Raw genomic sequence first — 23,052 nt, 5'->3', positions numbered from 1 at the left:
AATCTTTATTTCCTCTACTTCCACCGGTCACTTCGATTGCTATGATTCCTACGTGTCACTCTCGTGGCGTACACAAAGGAACGTGGTTCCGGATTCTAACCTTCTTTCACAAAAATATGGAGAAATGAACATTTAACACATCTACTATATTAAGATTTATATTTTTAAAAAACGTTACGTGTTTCCTGACGTGATATGACCATAGGTGTTTAAATCTTCCCTTAATTAATGAAATTCTTTGTAGTCCACAGGTCATTCTATACTTATCTTTTCTGTGCTTCTTTAGAGATTGGTTTCTTTAAATTTACTGCGCCGGAAATTGGGGATACATTTGGAACATGTAATCAAAAAATCGATAAATCTATTGAACACACTGTTAAGACTATATTCGTGCTTTTGTGTACTGGTCTTACATTGAGTTGGTTGTTGGTTTTGAATTTAACGCACCGTTCACCGTATATAAGACGTAGACCTACTGATTAACGTGGAATCCGAACTTGAGCTCCCGCTGGGAATCGAACCCGGTTATGTTAACAGCTTAGCCACGTGGTATTACATTGAGCAATAAAGCATTTTCCAAATATTACAAATTTTAAAATATAAATACGTAATGATTTTTTCGTTGAATCAGAGGTGCAAAAGTACCCCTTGTCTCTCTCCTTCTGGGAATGCCCATAACACTCAATAACTCTGAACCAAAATTTATAGATGATTCTTACTTATCGTCCCCTTCTCCATATTAATATCAAACATGTCGACTCGGCGTGTGGGAGAGTCAATATAGTACATGAGGCCCTTTCCAAGACTCCAGGCCAAGCCGTTGGAGATGGTGATGCCACTGAGATGGGTCTCCACTGTTCTCGGGGGAGTCAAACTGTACAGAGAGCCATTACCATTGGAAGGAATACCATTATCGTCATTCACCATGGTCCCTGCAAACATAATGTTCACAATTAATAAAAGATTCCTTCTTACACATTCATAATAAAAACAATGTTACATACCATACACACCTTCAACGAGATGCTCTTATCTAGCAACAAGGATTTGATTTTTAATTAAATAAAGATGTCATTTACGAGTTTGTTAGTAGGTAGTCATATTACTCCCAAAGTAAAATTCGTTAAGTTTCACCACAATAAATTGACAATTTATTTACTGGGATGATTCTTACGATATTTTACTTTCTTATCCATATGTTAACCTATTTACTAGAGGATAAAGCCTCGACAGATAATCCTGGTCCTCCACATTGAGGGTTAACGCCAGGTTGGCAGCCGATTGTAGAATCAATTGCCAAATCAAATATGGATTGAGCAAAGAATGTGAGTGACAGAAAGGTTAGGGGGGACAGATCGCCTTAAGAGGCCCCATCACAGCGAAATTAAAATACCGCTAATTTTACAGTAATTCTGTGATATCTTCAAATAGATAAAAGATAATCAAAAAGTGGTACAAGACCTCCGTAGACAATAATTTTACATGAGATACCGTTATCACCACTCACTTATCTACTTTCGATTTCCAGCCATTTAGAAACCCGGTATTTATTTTAGCCTTTCTAAATGGCTGCAAACGATAAGCTACTAGGTGACTCGTGATAACAGTACCTCATGCAAAATAATATTGTCTAGGGCGCTCTTGTTCCACATTTCGATTATCTTTTATCTATTTGAAGATATCACGGAATTACTGTAAAATTAGCGGTATTTTAATTTCGCAGTGATAAGGCCTCTTAAGGCCATAAAAAGTGAGCAAGGGCTATCCCTTTACAATGGACGGAAGGTGCTAAAGAAGGTACAAAAACAGCAGAAGATCAGAGTAGGAACATGGAACGTTGGAACTTTGACAGGTAGGAGCTATGAGTTATAGGAGATGCTGTGAAGAATAAGAATAAGCATAGCATGCATCCAGAAAAGCTTATATACATGGGGAACAACAGAAAAAGTAGCGTGGAATTGTTTTGGGTAAGAATGTGACTAAGAAATTACTAAATGTGAAAAGTGTAATCGAGAGAATTATGGCAGTGAAGCTTGTGTTTAGGATAAAGAAAACCTTGAATAAAATTAGCGTCTATACCCCACAAAGTGGTGTGATGAGGAGACAAGCAAGAATTTTCAAGGGAGGTAGATAGTACTGTGCAGCAGGCGCGGATCCAAGGGGGGGCTATAGGGGCTAGCAGGACATCTAAATTGTAGGACGATCAAGATCAGGATAAGAAAGAATACAAGGAGGAAATGGACTGGAAAACAGAATTGAGGAAGGTAAGAACACACTATAAATGGCGGAAGCATACAATCTTGATGTCCTGAATATTTCTATAAGGAGAACATCTTATTAGATATGAGTGCCACCGCAAGGTCTCATATCGACTTCAGTTTATGGAGGATACAAAACTTACATGATGCAAAGGACTACAAAATAATATCAGGTGAACAACGAAGCAACACCGCCTCATAGTAGTCGATACCTACATTAAAAAAAAATAAGGGGGAAAACCCGACAAAGTGTTTCTGTTCGAACAACTGGTGGAAGCTAGAGGGGATAAGTATTGAAAAGATTCGAAACAAAGTTCGGGACTGCAAATGAAGGGAGAAGAGGGGCATGTGGAAAAGGAATGGACCATGTACCAGTATCATTCAGGGAAACAGCAAAGAAAAGTTGTGGGAGAAACAAAAGGAAGAGGCCTGATTGAGAAAGAAACGTGCTGGTGGAATAAAGAAGTTCAAGTAGCTGTGAAGGAGAAAATGGAACGAAAGAAAAAAACGACAAGACGTGAAGAATTAGAAGGAAGCAAAGAAGAATGCCAAGACGGCAATTAGCCCTGAAGGCTTAAGATGTGTTGTACAGCAACCTGGAAACAAAAGAGGGAAAAAGTTATATACAAGCTGTTGAAGGTAAGAGAGAGGGAAAAGAAAGATATTTCGCATATGTGATGCATCAAGAATGAAAATAACGAGGTTCTGACAAGTGAAAAGAAGATAAACAAAAGATGGAAGGAGTATTTCCAGAAACTTCCCAATGAAGAAAACTCGAGGGAAACTTGCGAAAATCTATCCATAAACTAGGGACTTGTTCGGCCTGTGACTATGGTAGAGGCGGTAGATGTCATGAAAAAGATGGAAATTATTAAAGCCTCATAACGAGATAATATCTGTGTCGAAACATGAAAAAGTTGAGGTAGAGACAGAGGCGGCTTGGGAGGTAAGTTACCCCAATAAAAATAAAAAGCTTTTTCGCTTCAAACTGAAAGAAGGAAACTTTCCTAAAGTCCGCGTCACTTGAATTAGTGTGTGGCATCAGCCAATAAGCTCTCAGTGCTATATTACTAAACCTTCAGGGAGGAATCTAATCATTCCTAATTGATTTTGTTCGTATTTGTGGACAATTATGAATGATTAGATTTCTCCCTGAAGGTTTAGTAACAGCGCACTGCGAGCTTATTGGCTGATGCCACACGCCAATTCGAGTGACGCGGACTATAATGTATTATAGGGAGCTGGCTTTAATGCGAGACTGAGGAATTCAGATTTGATTAACAGGTGCCCCACTCCGTCAGCAAGAAACGGTCGCTCGACGGTCCTGGTCAGGGTTGCCAGTGCGTTGTCAAAAAAATCACCTAATACTCACTTAATTCAAAGAGTTTATGCAAATTATGCAATTCCTGTCGAAAGATTTTTTTAAAACTCGTAATTTACAAATCTGCATAAGCAGTTAGCGTATTTGGTTACATTTTGCATGTTACTTACCTTCTATATTTTATAACCACCCGCGTGGCGGAGCGGTCTAGCATTACTTCTCTAACTTCGCTATGTATAGTTTGCCCTCTCTTACGCTGTGAAGCCATTGTCAAATGATTAATAAGCAACAAAACCGCAACCACAACAACACACAACAAATAACCAACTCACACTAACTCTTCAGAATGACATTCATGTGACAAATTTTCTACCCCTGGCAACACTGGCATATAGAAGGAGGGTAAGGGAATGTCGCAAGAGTCATTCAGAAAAAAATGATGAAATTTTCTCTCCCCTCTACCTCAGTCCCCGGTGGTAAACAAGCTAGCTCCCTATAATACTAACTGTTGGATACAACACTTAATTCATTAGATAACCTTTCTATGTCATGCAGAATGTGAGCTCAACGCAGAGCAAGGAAACTAATACATTATTTCTTCCATAGATGGCACTGTATGTTATGAATGGCTTATATCAATGACAGCTCGGAAACTCTTGAAAATACCCTCGTATAGTACGTTTTAAGAAGAGGGACGTATCAGTAGAAGAATTTTGGGAGGATAAGTCATGAATTGTTGCAGCGGAAAAAAAAAACCCTCTACATGCTATTTCCTTTCATCAATTATTGTGTATTTTAATTTTCGCCATTGAGTTCCCTTTCCTCTTTATGTTTCTAACGTGTCCGTTCCTCTGATTGTTATCATTAAGCATATAACTACTATAAATCATTAAGAATGTCAATAACCTGTCCACAAGCGTCCACTTGGGTCAGCCTTCCCATCATTAATTCTGTTCTCTTGCTTCTCGCTCTCTTGGTCCACAGACACAATCGTCTCCTCCACAACGGCTGTGTTATCCTCTCCGTCCCAGGACATCAACACAAGATCACGACCTCGGCTGATTATGTATTTCTCTTTCTGACCTTGAACAGGGATGATTATCGACACCTTGCCTCCATCTGCAACAAAAGAAAAAATGCAATGAACACTTAGTTATTTCACGATTACTTCAAATTTGAAACAAATACAAAATAAAATGTAGATTTGCTCGGTCTATATTTACGAGGATTGATCCAGAAATAAGGTTCCCATTAATTTTACAAATAGACAACATTGTTTACTCTCATAGCAATGTTCATCGTCAGAAAGAAGACACTTTGCTCTATTTTTCGACAAAATCGCCATGTTTTTTACGCATTTTTGTAGACGGTGCTCCAATTTTTGCATTCCAATGACCTAGAACCCCACCTCCAACACATTGAGGAAGCGTTTCACCTCGTCTTAGATTTTATCGTAACTCCAAAAGCATTAGCCAATTAAGTGTTCCTTTAACTTCGGGAACAAGTGATAATCGCTAGGCATGAGATCCAGATTGTATGGTGGGTGGGGCACCTCCGAAATTGACGGTCTTCCGCTCCGTTCTTCATCGTGAACGTCCTTCCTACTGGCACTAAACTCCCTGGACCACTATCGGAAGTGTTGAACGGACGTACACTTGACGCCATACAGCTCTGTCAACTGACGATGAATATCCGCGGGGGGAGTCCCTTTGGCGTACAAAAAGCGAGTTACAGGACGAATCTCGCACTTGGCGGGAGCAACAATGGGCACCTCCATCTCGGACGACAAGACTGAGCGACGCAACGGAGCACGGCCGTGCGGAATCGAGAGTGGGGAACAGCCACGCACAACGGTGTTGTCGGATTTCGCCTCGCACCTTTCCGTGCGGCTAGAGCTCTTTTAAAACCTTGTTTCTGGATCAACCCTCGTATATTCGTTTATGGAAATCAAAGTCATATAGACACTTTCTCAACATGTATTGTTCGCTTTAACTGGCTGTGTAATCTGTTTTTCTTTAGGGGGAGAGGAAGGAGGTTTGAGTTTAATTTCTAAGTAACGTAATCGATATTTCATGCTAAAGGGTTTATCCTGTTTGCCATAAGAATCATACTTGTGTGTCACGTGATCAGGTCAAATCACATTGCGTGTTAATCGAGTCTGGATATTCCAAATCCAAATGTGAGATACTTTCAAACACGTAAAGAGATATAGGCTTGTAAATTGTAAAAATATCAATAATCATCTATATTCATCAGAAGGTCATTTGCACCTATCTATCCTATTCTTAATATTGCCGATAATAGCACCACACATATACAAAGTAGCAACACTTTCCCTTGAGTGACACCAAGGATGGGGAGCTTGTGTCTCACCTCCGAAAGGGGCACCCTGAGTAATTCGAAGGAGATACATATACTTTATCATTATTATTGTTTTTACTCAAACAACTTGACTTCTGGCAATGTTCTATCCATATTTACCTTCCGTGCTATACATCGTTTTTAAGCTCTTTATTATGTCTTTGTAATAAGCTTTCAATTAGCCATCTCCTTATTATAGTTTTTGAGATATGTGGACGACTTCTTTTTCTTTCATTGATTTTCCATTGACTTTATGTTCATGTTTCGTGATTTTTTTACTATGTTGCATGCATTTTAGAACAATTTCTTTTTTGAATGTAGAATCTCCATAGTCTGTTCTATATTTAAGCTGATTTTACTGTCCGGCAAAATTCAACTTTTTTTTTCTGAGGTTGCAATAGCTGATTTTTGTCAACGGACCTCCGAAATGCGAATCTGCAATTTGTTTTGCTCTGTCAGGGAAATATTTTCTGATATATGTTTTACTATCATTACTGTAGTAGAAGTTATATTACATCTGGTAGTACAAAATACAATTGAGTTATTGCATATTAAATTAATACACAAAGCACTATAAACACATATAATCACCATGAAAACAATGCAAACATGTTGTTTGCTGATTTCAAAGTGAAAATAACTCACTTTAATTCAGGAAGTAACTTATAATAGTCGTTTGTGTGTGGTATGTTTGCAGTACAGCAATAGTCAGCCAGAAGTGAAGGCACCCACTTCCCTGCATAATGTTTGTATGACCTTATGGAACGTCTCCTCATGTTCATTCGAAAAGGTCACTGCAATTAACTGGGAAGTAATTGAGATGAGAGTGAATAAAGTGTACTTTCACGGACATGTTGCACCCTAAGGATTGATACGCGTTGATCATTTGTGTTTGTAAGTGTCTGTAATTGTGTGCTCGTTTCTTGCCCAGGAAGTTGCATGTAACGTTCTTGAAACCAATCTATGCACGTTTTTCTTTGTCCCTTAATCTGGCTTTGAACAAAGGATCACGTATTACTTCATAGAGTTGTGGACCCACAAACACTCCTTTCTTTATTTTCGCTGGACAATGACTTGGGAAGTTTGGAGAACAGATATTCAAAACCCTTTCCACTTTTATCCATCGTCTTTATCAACTGCTTAAACAGTCCTAATTTAATGTAAAGTGGAGCAATGAGGACATCTTCGTGAGCAACTAGATTTTGGCGCTGCACATGTTTTCCTCCAACTGTCCACTTCCTTTCAGGCCATTCCTTTCGTATCAAATGGGCATCTCGTTGGCGACTATTCCATTCATAAGGAAAGAAAGCATATTTGATGTTAACTTGTTGCATTCCCGAAATAATTGCAACAACTTTTAAGTCACAACAAATCTTCGATTTATGAATATTACATTGGATGAAAAGTAACATACTGTAAAAGATCATATGATTCTTTCCCCTTCGAAACATATGCAACTGAAATTGAAGGAAGAGTATTGCCATTATGGAAAATCACTTAATTTGTAATAATCTTGCATACATCGATGAAGAGTTGCCAGTCCTTTGGGTCGCAGTGTATGGATAGAGCTGCCATTAAACTGTTTATGTCGATGGAGAAGGACAATTGTTCACCGAAGGTGAAAAATTGAAGAAATGCTCGTTGTCTATGTCTGACGCTAGTTATGTCTCTACCTGATTGCAGTAGATTGCGTTCCTGCAGCCCTGATGTTAGAAGTTCTGCTTTGTACCTGGAGGACAACTGGACGCCTTTTTGCAATTTTCCGTAAGATCACCGCAAAAATCTACACAACAAATTTCGTGTGTCTCTCGAGACTACCCTCAAATTTTAAGTTAGAAGTCTGAAAAGTGCGTCCTGTTGCGTGGGAGACAGACAAACGAACAAAGGTAGACCGGTCTTCCGAGACGCCTTGTTGACGTTCGATATTTATTGCCATAGCCCAGCAACTATTCCTCACATCCAATTTCTGATGTCATATCCAGATTCAGTACACCAAATTACACAAGATACATATTTCCAAGTACCAGAAAAAAAATATGTTGTTGAACAGTGTTTCAGCCATCTCCCTCAAAATCTGTTATCATGATTCCAACCGGATATGCTCTTATAAATCAATCACTCGTATGAGATTAGTACTGAATATAAGCTACAGTAATATCAAACTTGAAATAAGTAAGACATGTGAAGCATGAAGCAAGCTTGAAATGAGAAATTGTAAGCTCGAGACGACAAGCATGAAATGAATTTGAAACGGCAAGCTGTAAGTAAGCGTGTGGTGGCAAATTTAAATAAGCTTGAGATCACAAGTTTGATTTAATCCTACGTGACACTCTGCGATAAGCTTCCCGTACGGTAACTAGTTTCCTTGAATCTTGATACAGACTTATCATGACAATCTTGAAAGCAAGTTTATATCCTTGTCATAATAACCTTAATCATATATTTAAAAAGCTTTTCCAGCTGTCTGGGTTGTTTATTATTCACAGATATGGATATATGTTAGAATAATATTAAAATCTAATGTAATTAGCACGTGAAATACGTCATATCTTGGAAGTTTATTTAATGAACAAACTCCATGGCTCTGAATAAGTAGAGTAACAAATAAAACACAGTTCTGACCAGAGCAGAATGAAATATATTAAAAACTATGGGCTACTTACAATGTTTTTGTGTCTGATGACGTTAGGTCCTTGAAACTGTAACACATTGTTAGTTTTTAATATATTTCACTCTGCTCTGATCAGAACTGTGTTTTATTTGTAACTTTATTTAAAGACTGGGAAAAAATATTTTTCTTTTTATCTTGTAAGCCACTATCGGAAAACTTCAGAGTAAACAGAGAATCAAATCTTACATTGCCAGGAGTTGAGATATTATTGAACTGCAGCCCAATTTGTTTCAAACTATGAATAACACGAACAAACCAGAAAAGTAAAATATACGATATTCTTGTATTGGAGAAGAGGGCCACTGTGGTTCAGTGGTAGAGCGTTTATCTCTGATGCATGGAGTTCTTGGTTCGATCCCAGCTAGCGCCAAGTGGGCTTTGTGGTGGACAAACACCGTGTGTGGGGTTTTTCTCGCAATTCTCCATTTCTTCCCACTTTCTTCGTTCCACCATTTAATTCATTTCTCATAATCACCGTCTCCTTTAGCCTAACCGGCATAACAGTGGGACGTAAAACAAAGATTTTTCTTGTATTGGAGAAGAACAAATGGTCTTTCAATGCATTTTGCTGTACTTGAACTATAGTTACAGTTTTGTCATGTTTTTGAAAAATCCTAGAGAGCCACATGCTTCCAGTGTCAGATTCTTTAGTAAAAATTCGTTTGAAGAGTTTGGAATGCAAGCCTAGCACAGTGACGCTACATTCGAATTTGACACCAATGTCTGCATTAGTGAAGTGAAAAATAAGCAAATGTACACTAAACTGACTCTTGAAAGCAGTGGCGGCCTTTTACAACAGTGCGAATCGAGCAAACTAGGGATGGCCACATTTTTTCGAAAAATAATTTTTCGAAAACGAAAAATTTTTCGAAAAACGAAAAATATTTCGGAAAAAGAAAAACGAAAAATTTTTCGGAAAACGAAAAACGAAATTTTTTTTGATAAAACGAAAAATGAAAATTTTTTCGAAAAACGAAAAACGAAATTTTTTTCGAAAAAACGAAAATCGAAAAATTTTTCAAAAAAGCGAAAAACGAAAAATGAAATTTCCGAAAATCGAAAAATAGATTTTTCGAAAAAGGCCATCCCTAGAGCAAACGCCTGAGAGACCGCGCTTCAAAGTACTACTCTTGATATCTCTAAAGATTTGTGGACACTAGATTATACGTCATTCAATAAAATTCTGAAGTTTAGAAAATTCCATAATATTTAAGCCGATTACAGTTCTAGAACTGCCAAAACGCTGTAACTTTGGCGGAGCAGTTTTGCGAAAAAGAGCCGTAAAGTTTTCATCAGAAAATGTGATCTGTATCGTGTAGAACCAGTGTATCTTGACTTTGGAAACACGTGGTTACATGTAATGTTACGTAAATGCATGTTGTGTGATTAAATTTGGTGTAAATTGATTGGTTGACCGTTATTGCCTAGTTACACTGGTTCTACACGATACAGATCACATTTTCGGATGAAAAGCTTACGGCTCATTTTCGCAAAACTTCTCCGCCAAAGTTACAGCGTTTTGTCACGACACGGCAGAGAAGTAGCCCATCTGCAAACCACCAACCCATACACTATGAATTAATAGTTTCTCCATCTAAATGCACTTCAATTTAAAATGAAAAAATAGGCTAAAGGAGACGGTGATTATAAGAAATGAATGTAATGGTGGAATGAAGAAAGTGGGAGAACCCCGAGAAAACCCACACACACGGTGTTTATTTACCACAAAGTTCACTTGGCGGGGGCTGGGATCGAACCAAGGAACCAATGCACCAGAGGTAAATGCTCTACCACTGAGCCAGAGCAACCCCGCACTTCGATTAATTCTGTATTTCTGTGTAAATGGGCAGAGTTGTCAATTTCCAATAGCATTTTCTGATCAGCCTTGCGTGATTAACACAAAATAATTTAAGTTAGCTGGAGGTTAGCATTCCTCTCAGAACCAAGGCTATCTAAGACCTAAGGTTTAAAGTGAAATCCGAGTCATCACAATACATTCAAATCTTAATTTTCTCCCATGCGGAATCGAACCCGGAGCTCCGTGTACTCAACATGCGCACACTAGCCACTAGACCAGCGGGGAGAGGATACAAGTTTTGGAACATATTTAAGGTTTTTTTTTTTAAAAAAAAAAAAAAACCTTAACTTGTACTCTTAACCTTTAACATTTAACCTTAACCTTAACACGATTTATTTTTACCAATGTGATGTCCGTCAAAAACCGCTACTGGTCTTAATACTGTTGGAAGAGGTTCCACTTTCAGAATGAAAAACGTAAAGAAACATTGAAATGAAATGAAATCTTTCAGTTTAACATCTCGTGCTTATGCCCTTTAGGCTAAAGGAGACTATGAATAAAGAAAGTGAATGATGATTTTAAGAATTGGTGGAATGAGAATGTGGAATTACCCCGAGTAAACTTACGGACATAATGTTGTCCACCACAATCTTACTTGGTCGGGGATCGAACCAGGGACCCCACACACCAGATAGGGGAGAGAGGGGTAGCCCCGGTCAGTTCTATATGGCGTGAAAAACTTGTCATAAATAGAAGCAGATGATAGCGCCTTACTATCAGCTGTCAAATAAAGTAATTTTGAGAGCGACGCCATTATAGGAGTAATAGGTTTGATTGATTGATTGTTAGTTTTACGTCCCGTTCAGCAGCGAGGCTATATGAGACGCGGACCTACTGATTAACGTGGAATCCAAACCACATGAGCTCCCGCCGGGTATCGAACCCGGATCTGCCGCGCCAAAGGCACGTACGCTAACTGCTTAGCCACGAAGGAGCTCAGGGGTGATAGATATTAAATGAAGGTGTGTTGTAGTTTTCGCTGCGTTTGATGTAATATTAGGCAAAATATTCGGCACTGTAAGTACTATTTCATTTGGTATTTTTATTAAGTGACTTTTTTGGTAGACACTATGCTTATATAGTTCTAAAGCAATCTATAAATTAATGCATTCATTTGTTTGTATGTTGGTGTTGACCGTGTTTTACTCAAAACATACATTTTGGATAGCCCCGGTCAAACGGATGGGGTAATGACAGTCAGTAACCGGGGCTCCCCGACATTAAAATAAATGATAATAAATAAGTCTTGACAGTCAACCCCCCCCCCCAAAAAAGCTCATCAAGTGTAATCTAACTCAGAGGCCAGAGATTATAAAGTTGAACAAGGAACTTCCACTGGATCGAGACGTATATATTCATTTGATAATTTTTTTACCAATACCAATAGATTTATATTTCAAATATATTAAGGTGTTGACGAAAAATATATGTAACTTCAATGAATAAGTAGTTTCTGAAATCTTCTTTACACGAAACAGCGGTTTATTATCTGTCCCTGTAGATACCCAACTCTTCTAAAGTCAATGAATAAATTTGAAATGTTAATCGTGTTGAAGTTTTTATTCCACATGTAAAGCATGGGAAAATCCCTGAGAGTGTGGGAAATAACGGTCAATTAAGTATGTTCATATTTTTGTTTTTAGCTTGGCAATGAAATAAGAGATGCATTTTGAAATTGGTCACAATAAACTAGACAGAATTACCTATAGGGTCGACTTATTGCGGAAACTTTACGTGCTTTAGGAGCTAGATTATAATGATTTTTCTTAGATGATCGCCATTCCCCCATTCTCCCCTAAGCACTGTATCATTGACGCACCATACCCAGTGGTGCTTACCCACGCTTATATCCATGACGCACCCCCCAATTGTCTATCCGTAGGTGTTCTTCCATGAAAAAATGTTTTCAATTAATTTTTACACCGCCTCAAACATATTTATATAGATTTTATCCCCCCCCCAATATTTCAATGACGCAGTTTGCGTCATAGCCCCCTTTGTGGGCACCCCTGCCATACCCGTATGATCTCTGAGCCACCGTGATTCGTGATAATAATTATATTTATATTTGTATCTCTCTTCCTTTACAGGTTAAATCTTCATAAAAAGAAACTATGTGTAAGAACCGAGTACAGCAGCGAGTACCGCTCATCCTAACAAATGAACCGATCCCACCAAGTATAGTCGTTTTCCAGGGGCTGAAGAGCCCTGCAAGTACGCGTTCTCTTGTTACATAACAGAGTATGAGTCGGAAACTCTTAACAAATTAGAGATTAAACTGTTTGTCATGCGATCATAAACATGTAATAAAAATGCTGATAAGTGTATCTACAAGTAAGCTTAATGTTGACAAGAGGTTCACGTTTTATATCTCGTGTGACAAAGTTCTTATGTAAGTCTCTTAGCTTTGAATAATATTTACATGCTGTGTAAAGCAACAAAAATTTTTCCACAAACATGGTGGTATTTATAATGTTATTTTCCCCAGTTGTAAATCCGTTTCAGATGGCCTTGGTACTCAAAAGGAATGTTAAATGTCCATTACACCAACCAACCCAGTTGTAAATACTCTGAAGGTTGAAAACTCTTAAGAAAGGGGATATAATGCTAAACGCAAATGAGTAGAATATACAAGGTGCTCATAAAATTACGATTAAAAGAGTTAAAATACCAATACATCCGTCGTTTTAACGGATAAACCGGAGGTTATAGAGGAATGTAAGATGGGGGAAATATTCAGAAGGAGGTCGCAATTCAAGTATAGGGACCAAATAATAATAATAATAATAATAATAATAATAATAATAATAATAATAATAATAATAATAATAATAATAATAATAATAATAATAAACACTACAACGAGATGAACACTTTGTATCAGAATAGGGAAAAATGAAAAGATGCGTCAAACCAATCAACAGAAAAAAATACTTGTTTAAAATAAGAATAAACTAGTTGAGAATGCTTCAAGAGCATTGCCAGAACAAACTTAAAATAATGGAGAGATGGAGCGGGAAGGAACTGTGATTGTTCCTACATGTAAAAGTAAATCTTTTTCATCCACATCATCTTCTCTTTCTCGCAAAATATCATCTCTCTATGACTTACAGTTCTCGAGATATGGCTGCTTAAATATTTAGAAATTTGAACTTTTTGGCCAACATCTGGGGAACGGTGGTCAGTTAGCCAGTGGCCACCGGTTACTATTTGGTACCAAAATATTTACCGTCCTCTTAGGTATTGGTCAACATCAATAATATCATCTCTCTATAACTTATGGTTCCCAAGCTATGGCTAGTTAAATATCTAGAAATTGGCCATTTTTGGACCAATATCACGAGAACAGTAAGTCATAGAGAGATTATATTGGTGTTAGTCAATACCTAAGAGGGAGGTAAACATTTTCGTACTGATATTAATTGGTGGCCACTGGGAAACTGGCAATTGACCAAACCAGTGACCAATTGGCCACTGGCCATCGGTTACTATTTGGTACCAAAATGTTCACCATCCTCTTGGGTAATGAACAACACCAGTATGATCTCTCTATGACTTACAATTCCCGAGATATGACTCCTTAAATCTCCGGGAATCGGCCATTGTTTGGCCACTTTGGAAAGGTAAGAGTGACGCGAAAAAGTTTATCACTTTCTCAGATAGTTTTTGATGCTCTATCGAATGGAGGTCTCAAAATTGAATAGATATTGATCAACGCCAATATCATCTCTCCATAACTCACGGTTCCCGAGATATGACTCCTTAAATCTCCGGGAATCGGCCATTGTTTGGCCACTTTGGAACGGTAAGAGTGAAGCGAAAAATTCCATCACTTTCTCAGATAGTTTTTGATGCTCTGTCGAATGGAGGGCTCAAAATTGAATAGGTATTGATCAACGCCAATATCATGTCTCCATAACTCACGGTTCCCAAGATATGACTCCTTAAATCTCCGGGAATCGGCCATTGTTTGCCACTTTGGAACGGTAAGAGTGACGCGAAAAAGTTTATCACTTTCTCAGATAGTTTTTGATGCTCTATCGAATGGAGGTCTCAAAATTGAATAGGTATTGATCAACGTCAATATCATCTCTCCATAACTCACGGTTCCCGAGATATGACTCCTTAAATCTCCGGGAATCGGCCATTGTTTGGCCACTTTGGAACGGTAAGAGTGAAGCGAAAAATTTAATCACTTTCTCAGATAGTTTTTGATGCTGTATCAAATGGAGGGCTCAAAATTAAAAAAAATCGCAAATAACAGACAGACGGACAGACAAACAGACATAGAGAATTCAGTAACGAACTTTTTAAGTTCGTTAATAAAATAAGTATGGGTGGCACGGTGGCTCAGTGGTAGAGTGCTTACCTCTGGCATGTGGTGTTCCGGGTTCGATCTCCGGCCAAGCAAGTTTGTGGTGGACAACATCGTGTCCATGGGTTTTCCCGGGTAGGTTCCTCCCAATTCTCATTCCACCAATTTTGGGGGCCGCGGTGGTTCAGTGATAGAACGTTGACCTCTAGTGCATTGAGTACTTGGTGGTCCTTGCTTCCACCCCAGTTCGCACAAAGTGAGCTCTGCGTGGACAAACACCATGTGCGTGAGTTTTCTCGGGATTCTCCAGTTTTCTCCCACTTTCACTCATTTGTCATCATCACCGTCTCCTTCAGCCTAGCCAACATAAACGTGGGACGTAAAACTTAAAGAGATTTCATTCCACTAATGCTTCCATCATCATTCAGGTGTCTAAATGATTCGTCTCCCTTAGCCTAACAGGCATAATCATGGGGCGTTAAACTAAAAGATTTTATTTTATTTTATTTCAATAAAATAAGTCATTTCCACACTTGACCTGTGGAAATAAAAGCCCATTTAAAACTAGGTAAGATATTCAATTTCTTCTATTTGTTTCTTTACAATCAACCATGTCCGACAGCCACTCCCTGGACCATAAAGCCCTTTCACGTAGCTCCTTTGACCTGTTATTGATATCTCTTATGGTACGTTTCCACTTTACATGAATCTTGTAGCTGTCATAAAAAAGACCTCGCTACCCGATCTTTCTATCTACTGTTTAGATTTTACAACTTCTTGTAAGCAAGAAAGGTATCACCACGCATGCAGCACTGCACTCTAGTGGACAAACAGTGAATCTCCTCATTAAAAACGTGTATTTTGGCGCACTCCCCCTCCCTGTCCAAAAGAATCCGTTGTTTCGGAAGCGGCGAAACTGGTTTTTCCTTTATGTCAGCGGGAGGGCGATAGCAGGTAGCAAGCAAGACATTCCAGAATGTTGCACACTGTTCAACTTCTTGCAAGATGGAAAAAAATGTTTTATGACCCTTTCAATACTATGTGTACACGGTGAAACATGGTAGGGTGTCAAGTTTTTATATATATATATATATATATATATATATATATATATATATATATATATATATATATATATATGACAGCTACAAGTTCTTCTAACGTGGCAGCCCATCTTTAAACTGAATTTAAAAATTTTCCAACACTCTCTCGATTTGGCAACGCTTAAGAAATAACACAGAAACTAATATTTTTCTTCACCACCACTCGTTCCACTCGGTTTCGTGCTTCAATCCTCGCCGTAAGTAAAGCTAACGGACCTTATGCAGAGTCCTTTTGAAGCATGATTAGCGTCATACTAAAGACCTGACTACTGCAGGAAACATGTGTTAGCCGAACTCTTTAGTATGGCACTAATCACGCGTCAGTACGTCTCTGCATAAGGCCCAACGTGTTCAGTTCGAAGATCAAGATAACCTTTTGTTTGCCGTTCATTTTGTTTTCTCGCGTATGTAAATAAGTATATCTGTTTGTTTGCGTTGCTTCTTTGTGTGATATCGTATAGTGTACTGTGTGATTAATGATGTGAGGTGGAAAATTTTCCGCTATATTTTTCCGGAAAAATTTCCGTTCTAAAAAAAAATATCAGTAATCAAGTAACAATTCCTCAGTAATCAAATAATTGATTGAATTCATGCATAGAAATGTTAAAAAGTGAAAGATCGTTTAAAGAATCTGAAAATTTTCATGGCTCAGACAATTTTCAGTACTATGTAGGAACAAGTGAAACAATTTTTCATGAATCGAAATATTTTCATGGTTTCCGTAAGCTAATTGGAAAATTATAATTTGTTGCTGTCTAACTTTCCTCTACAGGAATTGAATTTTATAGCTCAATGTGCACTTAAATATAGTGGAAAATTTTCTACCTAACATCACTATACACAATATCCAAAATTGTCCGGCTTATGAAAAGTTTTTCCACCTGTTTCTACATCGCAATGGAAATTTTCCGATCTATGAAAATTTCTTTCACTTGTTTCTAAGAGCAATAAAACTTTCTGTTCACAAAAACTTGTTTTACTTTTTGCTTCAAAATGATGAAAGTTTTCCGACTCATGAAAAGTTTTTCAATTTTTCCATACAGGACAGAGAATTTTTCCATTTATGAAAAATTGTTTCACTTGTTCCTACATAGTACTGAAAATTGTATGAGTCATGAACATTTACAGATTCTTTAAACGATCTTTCACTTTTTAACATTTCTATGCATGAATTCAATCAATTTTATGATTACTGAGGACTTGTTGCTTGATCACTGGTGTTTACTTAGAACGGAAAATTTTCCCGGTAAAATATAGAAGATAATTTCCCACCTTACATCACGGCTAAACAACGATGTAGGAATAAGTGTAGTATGTTTTTATGAATCGGAAAATTTTCCGGGTAATTTTTATCACCGTATGTGATATCACCTTACTAGGCTCTGTTAACAATAATATCGTCACATTTTTTTATATTATTGTGAGGTTAGTATACAATAAACGAGTCTGTCCATTGCATATGGCTATTCAATTATTCTGAAAATGTTTGTTAAAGCAATCGGTGCTAGTAATCACTCTGTGATTGCCCCATCCTCTGTTCCAACTTGCCCAGACCTGCTTTACATGACAATATTGTTAGCATTAAACCTAATTCTAACACTTCCTTACAATTTTTCGTTTAACATTAATTTAAGTTTCATTCATAGAAAACAACGTTTGACATCTAGAATACATGGCAAACAACTTGACTTCACAGTCCCTTACCGATTTTTGAGCTCGTGTGCCTCTTCGTCGCAGGGTCGTATCGATTTACTGTTTGTCCTGTGATATCCACGAAATACAGTGATTGAGTAGCCTCGTCCCAGTGTGGTCCCTCGCCAAGAATCGCTGGTTTGCTAGTGACAGGTTCAACTTGTGGAGAGGTCATCTCGGATGTATCTCTGCAAAGAAACAGAACCACATGATTTTGAAGATTAAACTGTAACATGCAGGCCAGTGGCGATCTCTAGATTGGTTAGATTGGAATTTATGTTCCTTTCAGGCAGTGGCGGCCAATGTTAGTGTTGCACTGGTGCGCAATGACCAAAATATTTCAAGAAAAAAATATTATTAGCAATAGTAGTAAAGAACAGAAAAAATACTTTCTAATACTCCCATATATACTTTAAAGAACTTTTTTTTACTTCTGTAACTGTCCGTTTCGTTAATCCGTTTTAAAAAGCGAAAAATAATCCGTCACAGAGTCTATAATTTATATTGCGTTGCAGCGAGCATACAACGACCAAATTCCTTCAGCGCGGCAATTGGAGCGAATGTAAAGTCTCCTTTCTCCTATCTCAGAAGTTAAAGGCTCTTATCGTTGCAGTGCTTCTGCAACATAGCACGGTTTCCAGTGAATGAGAAGGTTTCTCGCGCTAAATAAGATTTCTGAATTTTATTTCACTAGGAAGTAACAAATGGAATTTGTTTTTATGCATTCATATTTTTTTAAATTACGGGACTATACTGAAGCAAATCAATATAATGACAATTAAAAAAGTGATTGCACAATTACAAAATTGAAAGTGTCCCAAGAAAGGTTATCACCATTGGTTATGCTTTCCATTTAAAAGGACCTGACAATAAGAATACTAGAGTTCAACCAGCATGTATTAGGCAGATTTGCTCCAATCAAAGAGAGAAGAATGAACTTACTAATTAAATAAGGTGATTAATCGGATAAAATGTTCTGCATTTTGTATTTTTTAAAAACAGAATTTTGTTTTAGTTAATTTATGTCACATAGCATTTGCATCTAAAGTTATGCTGATCAGTCAATGAGTGCACTTTATATCTTCTGTCTCCGATCGTTCGTTCAGCAACACCCGAAACCACAATCCACCGGCCGCCACTGCTTTGAGGTTATATGAGACGTTAGCCTAAAATTTAAGATGAAATTGGAACCACAGTAATCTGTTCAAATTTTCAATGCTCTCTAGTTTTGTCGACGAGACGAGGCGAGACGAGAAATAAGGTTTTCTCCTCTCGTCTTCAATCTTGAAGATTTCTTTCTCTTTTTGTTTTGATATATATTTTTTTAATTTTCTGTAAAAGTTATCAGAATCCTTCAGTGTCATGAGAGGTTCCACGAAGTGTGAGATATGTAAATCATATTTATGTAATTGAGGTATATTCTGTATTTGCATATCGTTAAATGTTGATAAATGCTCTTCATTGTGTTTATATATGCATCCACTTTATTAATTTATAACATTTATGCTATGAATCATGTAACACGAAAATACTGTTTGAGATCTAAAATTTGGGTGAACTAGTCGCGCATCAAACTTGTAGTCTCGTCTCCATGGTCGTATCGAAAACGAGATGAGAATCGTAATGTTTGTGGTAAAGATACAAAAATGTTGGCGTTTTGAGGATGTTCTTTTCAATAAAAACTTAGTTTCTTTAAAGAAAACATGAAGATTTTTTTTTTTTTTTAATTTCTGATGCTTTTCTTATTAAAATACCATCTTTGTTCTCCTGTACTGGATTCCACATTTTTTAAAAAGTGCATTTAAGCATTCATTAGTTCTTAATCTTATGTTTAGTCCAGAGCGAGGTATCTTTATTTGTTTTCGAACTGGCATTTCACTGGTAGCCAGCAAAGTGTAAGTTATGCAATCCAATATATCAAAAGGGTTATGTTGGTTGCCTAACCACTACATTAAGTTCCTCAAAGATATATATTGTTTTTGTGATACATGTTGTACGGGTTGTCTGAATTTAAACTGGTAGACAAGAAAAAGGTATCGTAAACCAATAAACAAATACAAATCCATTTTGGCTTTGTGGTACAGAATTTTACTTACAATTCGTTGTCCGTTTGGAAAGCGTTTTACAGTATTTTGAGATTGGGAGCTTCTATTAAAATCTAAGTTCACTTTTAGAAAATTAAACCAATAAATGACCATCTTGGGTAGACATTAGTTCATTATTTGCCGGTCCCGGGTTCGATTCCCGGTGGGAACACTTGGTCGAAAAGGTGTAAAACGCTTTTTCAGGACAGCCACCCTGAATGAGATTTCCTTGGGTTTTTCTCATTCACACCAGGCAAATGCCGGGGTGGTACCTAACTTATAGGTTCCAGGCCGCTTTCTTCCTTCCCTTTCCCCGGATTGTGTGCTCGCCGAGGGACGTCATCCCTCAAACGTGAAGGGCTAAATGGCCTTATATGCTGAAAGCCCAGAAGTCTAAATCCTAACCTAACCTAGTTCATTACTTCCAGATTTTTTCTCAGTATTATGTCGCGTTAATATTTTTGCAATAGGAAATTTGGAAATAGTGTTTGAACCTTCTGCCGCTCGAATTTAACGTCGTAAGTAAGTGTTATGTAAATAGCTAAACAGACAAATACATTTGTACCGCGCGTAACTTCTTACTAAAACGCGTCTTTACCTCCAAAAAAATGTAACTAATTTTGTACCTCTAACTACTACGTTTTCAAACACGTGTTGGAAACACTTAAATTTTCATTAAAAATTTCTTATCGTTCATACATTCAATTCATTCGAACTAAAAAAAAAGAAAAAAACGCATTGCGACCACCAATTTGTACTTTTCTTTCCTATCAATGATAGGCTGAACTTCTCATTTTTATTTTCAGAATGCAGTAATTACATGATTTACGTGTTATAATAGGAAAAGAAAGGTGAAACGTACTGTTGTTTCTGCATTAAAATTGAAATCTTCAAAAAAAGATCCCCAAATTTCTCAAGCAAAAACGTTTTAAAAAAATCAATAGTCATTTTCTTCTGAGCCCTTGCATCTCTATTCCCATCTCGCCTCAAATTTAAAAATTCACTTCTTTTCTCGTTTTCGACACCAGAAATTTCTTGTCTCTTGAACAACACTAACTCTGACTTTGTAGTATGTCCCCACCAACATATAACAAAGGGAATTACTTTTCAATATTAACAGGGGACAAAATTTCAAAGTCAGACGCACTCGCCAACCCAAAAATGTTGGTCGCCAGTACCTCTCATGTACAAATGATGAGAGGTAACCCCCTCCCCGGCTTTTGGTTTGACAAAGAAAGAGATCAGGGCATAAAATTTCAAATCCAGACTTTGATTCAGGACAATCAATTTTGAATTGGATAATTCATATACGTGTTGAGTTGTATCAATTACAACGGTGTTAAAACTTTATCTTCATGTCCGTTGTGAAGACTTCACATTCCGTGTTTTCTTCCACTCAGTGATAATTATTTTCATCGAAAACAGAAACTGCGCAGCCCTGTGAGTGTAGGCAGAAACAGTCCCTACTGAACACGGGTCGTCAGCTATAAATTTCTAGTTGGCAATGGCGACCGGAAATTTTGTGCCCTGATATTAAAATGTTCTGTGTTCTCCATTGCTTTTTGCCATCTTCCACCTACTATCAAACTACAGTAGAATCTGGGGCTCAGTGGTAGAGCGTTCACTTCTGGTACGTGGGCTCCCTGGTTTGATCTCAGTTGAAATGTTGATGCTCTTAACCTGTGATGATTTAAGGGTGTAACCAGAGGATTTATCCCACGGAACTACGAAGTTACCGTGCAATCGTTATATTAGATTGTTTTCAACGTGGATCACCAGTATTTTTGCCTTATTTTTCACCCCCGTATACTGAGGTTCCTCTCCCCCGGGGGAAATGTGTTTTGAAATTATTAGTGCAGTGAGAGTCGAATCCATGATGGGTTTCGTCCCATAATCATCAGCTTAAAATTGTTCTAATTTGTTAAAAGCTTAGCATCCTTTTTCCCACCTCAACTAGATGAGTCGAGGACCTACACTTTACAATGCGCTTAGACCACGTTTCCATTTTACATGAATCTTGTAGCTGTCATAAAAAAGACCTCACTGCCCGATTTATTCATTCTACTGTTTAGATTTTACAACTTCTTGTAAACAAGAAAGGTATCACCACCATTGCAGCACCGCACTTTAGTGGACAAACAATTAACCTCCTCATTAAAAGCGTGTATTTTGGCGCACTCCTCCTCCCTGTCCAAAAGAATCCGTTGTTTAGGAAGCGGCGAAACTGGTTTTTCCTTTATGTCAGCGGGAGGGCGATAGTAGGTAGCAAGCAAGACGTCCCAGAAAGTTGGACACTGTTCGACTCTTTGCAAGATGGAAAAAAATGTTTTATGACCCTTTCAAGACTATGTGTACATGGTGAAATATAGTAGGGTTTCAAGATTTTTTTTTTTTTTAATGACAGCTATAAGTTCTTGTAACGTGACAATGTGGCTTTAAATTGTAAGTCTCTCTCACCGGAAGCTGAATCCAGGACCCCGTGCACCAAAAGCGGACGCGTTAGCCAATGGGCAAGGCCAAACCACATGACAGCGGCTGTTCGCTTGGCGTTGATCAATTTTGGCTCCTCCCCCACCCTCTTTTTGTACGATGTGTGTCCGTCGCGAGTTTTCACTTTCCCAACGAACACACGATCCGACAGCGATCGTGCTAGCCATGGGGCATGCGCATATACATAACATTCTATCCGCGCGAAACTCTTAAATTCTGTCTTTTTACAAGTTTCCTCTGATTAAAATTAAAATAATTTTATTCGCGAAAACATCTTATTTCATGTATAACATTTATATTCTATTAATAAAAGAACTTACCGTATTTCGCAAAGTGTTTCCCAAGGGTCACCGCTCGACCGTGAAATCAACCCACTGCAACTGGCCGTCCTTCGGAGACACAACTGCGCAGCCATCCGCCGATTGCAGTTCGAGACTTGCTACGCAGATAACGAGTAGCGCACGTGACTTCGCCTCTTGGAATACTGTAGTTGCTTTTGCAAAATAACGCTGTAGCAGCAGTCGTATTACGGATCTGTTTCCTGGTACTAAAATAAGGTTAATCCTATCCATAGCATGTTCTCTCTCCAACTGTGTATTTTTCCTTCCACCTGAAGACTTTGTGTTGTTTGGGAAAGAACTCTCATATTGCGCGGTAAGATACTTCCATATTCTAGATCAGCGCTTCCCAACCTTTTTCAACTTGCGGCACACTACGGGTGTTACTTGGATGCGCGCGGCACACTTATAGATATTATTTGTCAATATAAAACACAGTGGTATTTTTTCTGTGATTATTAATCTTCTCACAGAGAAGACAGCTCGAACACTGGTTTTTCCCTGTAATAAATCATTATGCTTATTTTTCGTTCTAATTTAAAAATAGAATACAATTGTAAT

The 23,052-nt window shown here is 37.8% G+C and overlaps 1 protein-coding gene across 1 annotated transcript in view; it reads right to left on the bottom strand.

Moving 5' to 3' along the window:
- Positions 1-22,715, bottom strand: part of LOC145672873 (regucalcin-like) — a 41,798-nt gene extending 19,083 nt beyond the window's left edge. The window contains exons 1-4 of the mRNA XM_081742051.1: positions 22,474-22,715; positions 17,592-17,767; positions 4,486-4,698; positions 720-932 (exon numbers count right to left, since the gene is read on the bottom strand). Of these exons, the coding sequence (XP_081598177.1) occupies positions 720-932; positions 4,486-4,698; positions 17,592-17,767; positions 22,474-22,568 (697 nt within the window). The 5' untranslated portion in view covers positions 22,569-22,715. The remainder of the gene's footprint in view (positions 1-719; positions 933-4,485; positions 4,699-17,591; positions 17,768-22,473) is intronic.
- Between the last annotated feature and the right edge of the window lie 337 nt (positions 22,716-23,052).

The sequence above is a fragment of the Thermobia domestica genome, chromosome 16, assembly GCF_964235325.1.
Source record: "Thermobia domestica chromosome 16, izTheDome1.hap1.1, whole genome shotgun sequence".
Classification (NCBI taxonomy): Eukaryota; Metazoa; Arthropoda; class Insecta; order Zygentoma; family Lepismatidae; genus Thermobia; species Thermobia domestica.
Note: the sequence above shows the minus strand (reverse complement) of the source record. Positions and strands in the feature narration are given on the sequence as shown.